This window comes from Perna viridis, chromosome 8, assembly GCF_037379345.1.
Source record: "Perna viridis isolate PV_CMFRI_1.1 ecotype Kerala chromosome 8, ASM3737934v1, whole genome shotgun sequence".
In the NCBI taxonomy this organism is placed as follows: Eukaryota; Metazoa; Mollusca; class Bivalvia; order Mytilida; family Mytilidae; genus Perna; species Perna viridis.
The window spans coordinates 48,800,001-48,811,221 of record NC_142452.1 but is presented as its reverse complement, the minus strand read 5'-3'; the positions used below and the strand labels follow the sequence as shown (position 1 = coordinate 48,811,221).

At 32.9% G+C, this 11,221-nt stretch overlaps 1 protein-coding gene and 1 long non-coding RNA gene across 2 annotated transcripts; both read left to right on the top strand.

Moving 5' to 3' along the window:
* The first annotated feature begins 122 nt into the window (after positions 1-122).
* On the top strand, positions 123-11,021 carry LOC148610818 (NEDD8-conjugating enzyme Ubc12). Its single transcript, XM_088596204.1, has 5 exons — positions 123-294; positions 888-982; positions 2,331-2,473; positions 3,935-3,998; positions 8,276-11,021. Exons 1-5 carry the CDS (start codon positions 186-188, stop codon positions 8,414-8,416), a joined length of 552 nt encoding a protein of 183 aa, XP_088452330.1. The 5' UTR covers positions 123-185; the 3' UTR covers positions 8,417-11,021.
* LOC148610819 (uncharacterized) lies at positions 4,005-6,679 on the top strand. Its single transcript, XR_015924782.1, has 2 exons — positions 4,005-5,338; positions 5,437-6,679. It is a non-coding gene; the product is annotated as an uncharacterized LOC148610819 (long non-coding RNA).
* Positions 11,022-11,221: the final 200 nt, after the last annotated feature.

The window sequence follows — 11,221 nt, the reverse complement described above, 5'->3', positions numbered from 1 at the left end:
AAAATATAATCGTATGAATCAATGATTTGTTAAAATAACTTACAGTGTATTATTTGAATTCCTTTAGGATTTTTTCATAGTTCTTTATTCAATGATTTGATTAAATAAAGTATGCGAAACTTAGGACGGAAGTGCTCTATTACGCACTGAGGATACTTTTACAATAGACTTTCAGACTAACCAAAATGATTAAGTTATTCTCTTTAAAACAGCAGAAAAAAGACGGTACTGATGGTGGGGAAAAATCTGGAAGTCAAAAGAAAGCCTCTGCTGCCCAACTAAGAATTCAGAAAGGTGAAATTTACTTGATATCATATACCATTTAGATAATTCGTTACTACGTTAGTTGTAAAAATATGGGAAAGACTATTTCTGTAAAAAAATTTCCCGTTTCTCCATGATGACATGTGTATATTGAAAGTTTTAATGAACGTTAAAAAAGCTGTTTGGGCTATCATGACTCATGAATTCATGTGAGACTGGAGAAACTTGAACGTTCCAGAAGAAACATAAGTTCATTGCCCTATTTATGGTTTTAGCTGCTTGCTCCAATAAAATCAGATAGTCCATTTAAGATGTTTTGCTGGGGTTGGGATAAATTTAGAGGCCTAAAAGACTAAGCCTCTATTTTTCTGTGTTGGATAATTTTTTTAAAGACTCGTACTCTTAGTAAAGATACATGTACATCAAATGCTTTTTTATTTTACCATTTTTGCATTGAACATCACTCAGAAGCTTAGCAAGATTTATATTGAAGTGGTACCATTTGAATTAAAATTCAAATTGCCATAGAAACTGTATTTTTAGTATTCAATGTTTAGTGTTTTTTGCTTCAATTTAATGTACATGTTTTGTTTTTAATTCATTTTCATTTTAATTCATTTTAGATAATAATGAGCTTAATTTACCAAAAACGTGTCAAGTTGATTTCCCTGATCCAGACGATTTGTTAAACTTTAAATTGATTATTTGCCCAGATGAGGTAAGTAATAGTATATACTTGGGAAGATTCAACCAAAGGAAACACATTATATGCTGTAAAACTCTGGACTTGGGGGTAAAGTCGTGGAATAACCATGAAAATGATTCCAACACCAAAATTTCATCGTAAAATACATGTATGTTAATGATGTAAAGAAGTTTGGCCAAAACAAAATTTACACCCTAACGACATGTTTGACCAGGCAAATTGGGAAAAATTAAAACCCACAAAAAGGTCTAGGTTTCTTTTATGTGTGGAAGAGAGTAATAAGGGAACCAAGATTCTAGCAGAAATCAAAAGAATGTAATCCAGGGAAAAAGACCAGACATGGGAAACAGAAAAACAAAGAAGATACATGTATAACAAATAAAATAATACATGCAAAGTAATAAAAGTAAATGATCTACTTGGACTCCACTATAAACTGGGGTCATGAACCAGTTGCACCAGTAGGGTAAGTGTCCTCTGCTTTTCTAGAAACACCTGCTGAGTAGCTCGTAAAAAGTCAAGTCCAGGATAGATGAAAGTGGAAAAGAAAACATTGACATGTTGAACAAATCAGTTTCCATGGTGCAGATGGATATGCCGTAATGATCCAAGAGTTCATGATGATGACTATAAAACTTCTGTAGTAATGACTTCATACTTGTAGCAACATAACCCTGTTCCAGAAGCCCAATTGTAAGAAGTCTAGTGTGAAACAAAAAGTCTGCGTAGTTACAGCAAGCTGTGGCATAACGTATGAGTTGTGATATAAAACTCCATACGTAGGTGCTGAAGAGATGTTGCTACAGATGAAAGGAAAGATGACAATACTGAATGAAAAGTCATATAGTTTGGTCAATAGTTTTCCTTTTCCATTGATCTCTAAGTGAAGGTCAAGATATGAGAAGCATTATACTGATGACTCTGGCAGTATCTTAGTACAAATCAGTCATCAGATTTTAATGCTATTAGCAGTAGAAATTCCAGGTAAAAAGAATGAAACAGACTAGTTGTAATTTACTGTCAGAATTAATGTATATTTTTACATTACAGTACATACAGTACGTACAGTTACTAATACCAACATAGTGGTGTACCACTTTTAATGCAGAAAAAATATAAAAATAGCTTAAGGACTAAAACATTATTTACTGCCACTCTAAAAGTGGCACACCACCATGTCAGTGATCAGTCATGGTATGTCTGTTGCTGTTCTGTACAATTATTTTTACACATACATTTTGTACTGTATAGATTTATTGTGGATTATTTACTCGTTAAGTCATTACTTCTTATTATATTCCCTCTTTTGGTCAGCTCTGTTTTTATATATAGATGTGCATGTTTTTTTCTTTTTTTGTAGGGCTTTTATAGAGGAGGACGATTTGTTTTTAGTTTCAAAGTAGGCCAAGGTTATCCTCATGACCCACCAAAAGTCAAATGTGAAACAATGGTATATCATCCAAATATAGATCTTGAAGGCAATGTCTGCCTGAATATTTTAAGGTAAGCTGAAGATTAGGATATTTGGATATGTCTTGGAAATGGAGAAAGTACTTATACATCAACTTTTTTTTTTGTGGCAAAATCTGAAAATCAGGCAATAGGTAACACACCCAACATTTTTACCAGACCTTTTTATTACCACATGGTTTAACACTAACTTCATTGTTTGGTGGTCAACAGGACTACTTCAGAGGAAAAACAGGTAGTCAGCAGATGTTAGAAACGATTCTGTTCTGAAAAATAAGGCAAATTTAGATAGCCCATAGAACTACCTTGAAAATTTACAAGTAGTCCTCTCCAAAATTAAGGTGGCACAGGACTACTAGACTACTGTTAGTGTCGATCCTTGTTGCTGTAATGTAAGATCCAGTAAACACTTGAGTGGGCATCCAGGGGTTGGAACTCACCGCTTTTGGTGGTAAATCTTTTGCAAAGTTTTTTTTTTTCTTTAAACAGTTTCTGGATTGGAACACCGACTACTATTTCTTCCGTAAATTTCTTGATCTGCCCTTGCACGTTTTATACAAATGATAGTGCTGTGGTAGTATGGTATTGAGAGATACATGTAATTCCTGATTAAAAAAAGGAGAAAACAGTTTTGTAAATACGTTAAAACAATTTCTAATACGTTAATACAATTTCTAAACTATTGTATCCTCCCACATTATCTTAGGTTTGTGCTTTAAAGTGTTTAGGATTTTGCTCTTTAAGTGCATTGAATTTTTTATATAATTGAATGTTCTGCAACTTTTTGTTTAATGTATCACCGTTACTGTAAGACCTGCCTGATTTTTACAAGGATTTGCCCTTAGAACAAATAATATCACCAATGGTAGTTGTTTCTCTTGGAAAATTAAACATGCAAAAATGGAGGTTGAAGACATGTATACATTTTGAAGTCAGTTTCTCAAAGGTCAAGGTTACTGTAACTGAAGACAGTAGACCACCAAGCATTGTTTATGGTAACATGTACATGTAGCTACATTTGTGTGTACATTGTACTTTATTAGTCTTTGGACACAGTAGGTATTATGTACTAGTCCATATAAAGTTCAGACACTGCCTATGGTAGAGATGATTCATTGTGTAAAAAAAAAAAAAAACGAAAATTTTTTTGGGGTCTACATACATGTATGCTATATTTTATGTAATGATTTTACTTTCTGTATTCTAATTTGTATTTTTGAGAAAACTGCATTCATCTTCCACTAAAATCAAACAATTCAGACCTGATCAAGAACAAAAACTCTTGCAAAGTGCCAATTTCATACACAATCAATATTATTTTTATTTTAAAAGTGCATCAACAATATGACAAACTAAGACTGGTTATGTGGTCTGATATTAGGAACATAAGTGAATTCAGTGAGTTTTTGGCATGCATGAATTAATGCCTATCTGATTTTTATGAAGACTGCTACTGAACACTCCTATTATTGTTTTGAATATCTTATATTTCAGAGAAGATTGGAAACCAGTGTTAACAATAAACTCTATAGTATATGGATTACAGTATTTATTCTTGGTAAGATTAAAATCTTGGTCATTTCTTCTACTTGACTCCAGTTTAAAAATCTAGGTCAATTCTTTACTTTACACCAGTTTAAAAATCTAGGTTATTTCTTCTACATTACTGCAGTTTCATGTAGTTACTGTAATATTATCAAATCAATTGCCATGTCAAGAACTTTTTGGTTTTTTACGCTGCAGGGTGTCAAGTCCCTATATTTTCCTATAAATTTGAAGGTCCCTATATTTTCCCAATAATTCATTAAAATCCCTATTAAACCCAATATATTCAAAAAAATCTGTGATATTTTTTCTGAAATGATAAAAAAAACACTGATATATGAAGCCTGTATGAATCATTAATATGCAATGTATCTCTTTACTATTTTATGTGCAATTAAGATGCTCATATACATGTATTAAATAACTGTTTCTGGGAAAATACCTTATAGGTATGATATTCTAACTGGTGTACTCAGGGCAGCAAAATTTAAGCCACGTTTATTGATCATCATACTCATGTTAGTAGAAAGACTTTACAAAGAGATATATCGTCCTTGATTTAGCATTGGCTTTGCTTCTAAGATTTTAAAGTGGGAAATAAATAAGTTTATGTCAATATTTAACACTGCTATAAATTGTAATATATATTTTAAAACTTATCAGCATTTTGCCTTTGAGTGGATGATAAAAGTTTATTGATTAAATGAATACTAGTATACTAGTATTTTTCATATTTTCATATTCGTACAAAAAAAAAACTTTGATCATTTTGGAATCAGTATCAACATATATATACTTGAAATGGGAAAATGTGAAAAAGACAACAATCCAACCAGAAACAAACAAAAAGAAGGATTTTGACCTAATTGCCTTGTGGTGGATGTTTGTACGGCACAATAGACCAAATGTGTGATTAGGTGGTGGATGTTTGTATGGTTCAGCACAATAGACCAAATGTGTGATTAGGTGGTGGATGTTTGTATGGTTCAGCACAATAGACCAAATGTGTGATTAGGTGGTGGATGTTTGTATGATTCAGCACAATAGACCAAATGTCTGATTAGGTGGTGGATGTTTGTATGGTTCAGCACAATAGACCAAATGTCTGATTAGGTGGTGGATGTTTGTATGGTTCAGCACAATAGACCAAATGTCTGATTAGGTGGTGGATGTTTGTATGGTTCAGCACAATAGACCAAATGTCTGATTAGGTGGTGGATGTTTGTATGGTTCAGCACAATAGACCAAATGTCTGATTAGGTGGTGGATGTTTGTATGGTTCAGCACAATAGACCAAATGTCTGATTAGGTGGTGGATGTTTGTACGGCACAATAGACCAAATGTGTGATTAGGTGGTGGATGTTTGTATGGTTCAGCACAATAGACCAAATGTCTGATTAGGTGGTGGATGTTTGTATGGTTCAGCACAATAGACCAAATGTCTGATTAGGTGGTGGATGTTTGTATGGTTCAGCACAATAGACCAAATGTGTGATTAGGTGGTGGATGTTTGTATGATTCAGCACAATAGACCAAATGTCTGATTAGGTGGTGGATGTTTGTATGGTTCAGCACAATAGACCAAATGTGTGATTAGGTGGTGGATGTTTGTACGGCACAATAGACCAAATGTGTGATTAGGTGGTGGATGTTTGTATGATTCAGCACAATAGACCAAATGTGTGATTAGGTGGTGGATGTTTGTATGATTCAGCACAATAGACCAAATGTCTGATTAGGTGGTGGATGTTTGTATGGTTCAGCACAATAGACCAAATGTGTGATTAGGTGGTGGATGTTTGTATGATTCAGCACAATAGACCAAATGTCTGATTAGGTGGTGGATGTTTGTACGGCACAATAGACCAAATGTGTGATTAGGTGGTGGATGTTTGTATGATTCAGCACAATAGACCAAATGTGTGATTAGGTGGTGGATGTTTGTATGGTTCAGCACAATAGACCAAATGTCTGATTAGGTGGTGGATGTTTGTATGATTCAGCACAATAGACCAAATGTCTGATTAGGTGGTGGATGTTTGTATGGTTCAGCACAATAGACCAAATGTGTGATTAGGTGGTAGATGTTCATACTTGTGAAAATTAGGGTCAGTTGTTATGAACAATTTTGCATTGACTTTTTTACCTGATTTTTATATAGGGGATAACTTGTTTTTAACAGAGCTTATCCAAGAATGTTGATAAAACATTAGGGCAAGCACTGTAAAACACAAAAATGGGGGAGGTAGGGAAATCCTGAACATACATAGAATTGACCAGTACTGGAGAGAATGATGGCAAAATTAAGTACAAACTATTGGAGAAAGTAATTAAAACAGCTCTGGTATTGCCACATGGAAATGCTGATGTAGAAAGGAGTTTGTCAGTGAATATTAATGTGGTCACTGATGATAGGACTTTGCTTTCAGAGCAAGCCTTTAATGGCATACGAATGGTGGAGTATGCAGTTGCATTTTATGATTCTCAACGTAAACAGCCAAGAAACATTTTTTACAAAGGAATTGATCAAAGCTTTGAAAACTGCACATGCTTGTTACCAAGCAAGGCTTGAAGAAGAAAGAAACAGAAAAGAACTGGAATTATCCAAAGCAAGGGAGAAAAGGGAAAATGAAGAAAGATTAAAGAGAAAACGAGAAGAAGATCAAGCAGTTACCAAAAAAAAAAAAATAGAACTAAGAGAGCTAGAACTGTCAGAAACACAAGTTAAGATTGATATAGATGCAGGCAATGCCCTCCTTTAAGAACGAAAAATGAAATTAGAAAAGATAATGAGGGAAAGGACATAGATACATGTAGGTCATCTTTTCAGGTTGCCCAAATGATGATTGATACAGGTACAAGCAAATCAGAAAAAGCCTTAAAGGAGCCGGAAAAAAATCAGAGAAACAAAAGGTGTTGGTGAAGGAGAAAAGCTCAGTGTTTTGAAAGGTCACGTCTCTTGGGGAAAAAGATGAGACAAAGCAAGCGAAGCATGATACAAAACATCATGAACACCGTCATCTATCAAGTTAAAAAAAAGCTGGATAACAAAGAAAGTAGTTCTAAAAGCAAGGGAGAGAAATCAACTAAGAGAAAGAGTGAAACAACAACAGCACATGAAGAAGATAGAAAGAAACAAGAGCATTTATGACATTTTGAATATTTGTTTCTTTAATTTTATGTGATATAAAGAGTAACTTAGTAATGGCTTAATGTATATTAGGAAAAACAATAGCGGAAAGGAAATGGAGGAGGAGGAGGCCATAATACATAGAATTGAGGGTTATATATAGGTGTCAGAAATATAACAGCTGGACAAGTAACTAATCAAAGTTAAAAGTCTTTTTAGTATACAATGTATGTTGTCATATTATTTCAGTTTTTGTTAAATACCAAATTTGCTGGGTTTCTAGGCTGAAACAATAGACTTTCAACACAAATCCTTCAATAAAAACCCTATGTATCCCTATAAATTTATTTAAAAAATCAATATATTTGCCCTATAAATTGAAAAACAATCCCTATAATCCTATATTTTTTAGGCCAAAAGTGGCTGCACACCCTGTTATGGGAAAGCTTGTCATGAAGATTGACTTTCCCATAACAAAATTAAAATGTAGCCCTTGCAAATGTATCTTATTCTGGGCTAATTAATATGATAGAAGGCATTTCCTGTGAGGAATGGAGCTATTGGTTCTCAAATAACCTCATCATTAATGGTACACTGCCATGTTGTTATGGACGATGTCTTGACCTATGGGAATATGCAAGACTTCCTAGAACACTAACACTGCACCTGCTTAAAAGTTCGAACAATCACTATTGAATTATGTATGTCATTTTTGTGTCATTCACATTTGGACCCCATTCATATATATGGAATGTTGCTGACACTCTGTCTCTGTATCACTTTAAAATGGTGAAGTGGAAGTAGTAAATAATTTTCTAATGGGAAATGTGTCAAAGAGACAAAAGCCCTGCAAAACAATGTAAAACAATATAAAAATATACTTATAAGTTAAACACTCTCCTACTATTACACATTTAAAAACACAAACAAAATGAAAATTTCTTGTCTGCAGACAACACGAGTAGAAAATTCAATATGGTCAGGGCTCAGTTTCATTAAAAAAAAAATAATTGAAATTTTCCTCAAATCCTCCCTCAACTCAAAGTGTTGACTTGAATTAGATCACTTGAAATTGAAGATTTGAGGAAATTCTCAGCTTGAGAATTTTTTGTGAAACCCAGGCTGGTATGAATTTCATTGACATCATTTCTATTTTTAGGAGCCCAACCCAGAAGATCCATTGAACAAAGAGGCGGCCGATGTTCTGCAAAACAATAGACGATTATTTGAGCAAAATGTCTATAAGTCGATGAGAGGTGGATATATAGGGTCTACGATGTTTGAACGTTGTTTAAAATGATAGGAAACACTTTAGGAGTTTAGAGGCTATTGATGAGTGAACGTCTTTTCTTGAGCGTACTATGAACATCTTGAAAATATATCAGGCCGTGGCAACCAACCTAGCATTTGCAAAAAAATATACGGAAGTATAAATGCTGATAGTTTTTATTTATGTTACTTTGACTTTCAGTTACAAGAATCTTGATTTGTGTATTAAACTGTTATGTCTTGTGACTCTTTAGTGAAATTTTATTGGTTGAATGGTTGTGTGCCATGATATTTCCTTCCAGTGGAATTTTCAGTAATTGTTCTTTCTTGCTTGTAAATGATAAATAAGGATTGTTATTTGTGTACCTGTTAATTACATTTGTATTCTGAAAATTTCAGAGAGTGGTTTAATAGTGCTGTATGAATTTGGGATTAAGAAAAAGATTCAGAAACTTATTTTGCCAATGTTTTGTCACATAACCATTACACAATGTTCTAGGATATTGAAAAGTTTTTGGTCACCAAATGAAAATGAACTTTCCCAAAATTAATATCTTCAACCAAAAGATATCAAATCCTCTCTCAAATTCAAGTTTCCAATTTGTCAGTGGGAATGTGGAAAATTATAATTAAGTTTCCCAAAATTCCCCTTGCCCTGAGTGACTGGAAATGGGAATTCAGTAACACTAGCCATATATCAGTTAACTACATGTCTTCATATTTATATTGTGCTTCTTTCTAAATCATGAAAGTGTTTAAGTTTATAGTTTTTCAGTTTGGTGCATGTAAAGAAAAGTTTATCGCAGTAGAGAAAAAATTTCGTCCCTAGAGCAGTTCTTCCTTGCCTAACACCAACATTACGATCGTCCTTTATTTCATAACTTCACTACTTATAAATCTGTTAATTAGAGGAATATATTCATTGTTCTTTTCTTGAACTTTTCAGTCAGTCGTCCTTTTACTTAGTAATCACTAGACCCAGTCAAGGGAGATTTGATAAACTTATCTTGAAGGAACTCCAAGGGCAACACCTATTTTTCTATGTTTTCCCATAGAAATAATCATAATATTGTCCACAAAAGAAACTTGTGTGATGCTTCATAGAGTAACTTTAAAATTATAAAAATACTTTTACATTAGTATTTAATATTGCAATACTGTAAACTAAGTCGTATTGGTTTCATTAATTTGTGTTGTCATGTCCTAAATAAACTAATTGCAAAGTAAGATTCCAAAAACAAGCCCTATACATTTTTTCTTATGATAGTAAAATTTTCTATTTCTATTAAATTGCTTTATGTATGATTGTAAATATTACAGGGATGTGTGGTTATAATAAGAATGAATGTTGTTGTGAAAATTTATGCTAGATGACAGTTTGCCATTTTACTTTGATTATGTAAACAATATTTATTATCTCTCTTTACTCATACTCATCAGCTCTATGGATTTTACATATTCCACTTGTCCACAGTGGATAAACAGGAAATTCCCTTTTATTTTTAGCTTTTTTTTTAAATTTCTACACTGTAGTTGTGTGGATGTCACATTTTCCCACCATCCACAATGGGTACATTCAAAAAAAAATGACTTCTGTTGTAAGCTTTTATTATACCCCATTTTACAGTGGGTGGTATATTAAAATTTCCTCATTCATCTGTTTGCCATTCAGTCTGATTTTTTTCCTAATTATCTCAACTGCCAATGAATATATTGATTTAAAATTTGGTGTGCGGCTTAATATTGGGCATATGTTGTCAGCAGTTTTTTTTGCTGTCAACTTCCTGTTGCCGTACAGGTGGTGGTTTATACCTACATTGTACCGGTTTTTCATTTGATAATGAGTGATGCTAGATAGGTCATCATTATTTTACATATTTTTAAATAACTGAACTGTCTTGAAGTAAGGTTCTGCTAAGAATCATGCAGTGAAAGTTTAAAAAAATTAGTAAACTTTCAACAACCTACAACCTTTCACGGTTTTTCTCACTTTTGCCTTGCCTGGTCAAGCAAGGTTAACTTGTGTATCTTTAATTTACCCACTGCCCATGTATAAATTGGTAATATGGAATTCATCTAAGCTTGTGAGCTTCTTTGTGTTAAGTGTCAGTCTCTGTAAGAATCGGGCAATGGGTGAAACATGGTATGAAAAAAACTAAAAAAAAACTAAAAAAAAACCACCATTTTGAAAGTGTAATTGAACTATTTTTATCATCAGAATCAACAGAAAAAGACACAATTTTCTTCATTTGGGTAAATGGAATTATAATTGCATTACAATGCACTGCAAATAATCATCTAAAAGGCAGATAACTCTGTCAAAAACATTTTTTTCAAACATTCTATTGAAAAAAAAAATGGAAAAAATCCTAGTGGTCTTTTCAAAAAGGAAATCTTCCTCCAGTGAAATTATTTTGTCAGATCAGTGGGCTTTTAACATGTATGCATTTTGCCAGATTCTTACAAAAACTTACACATTAAAACATTTTAGTTTCATTATTATTTCTGTTACTATATACACATGATTTTTGAGTGTTTTGTGGTATATTGAGTAATTTCAGTTTTGTGAATACATGTACTTGTAACAGGATGACAGTTATGTTTTGTAAGATCATAATAAAAATATTAAATTGTCCGTTGCATGTTTTATAGAGTATTTATTTTTCAAGCACATTGATTGAGTTCCTTTTTGTACCTTTTTAAAGCTGCATTAGCTGTCATGTTCGTAAAAAAATCTGTGGAAATATGCCTTAATTATACTAAATTGCACTTTTCCTATATAATTTCATTCCATATCCACAAATAAAATGTGTTAAATACATGAAATAGGTGTCTA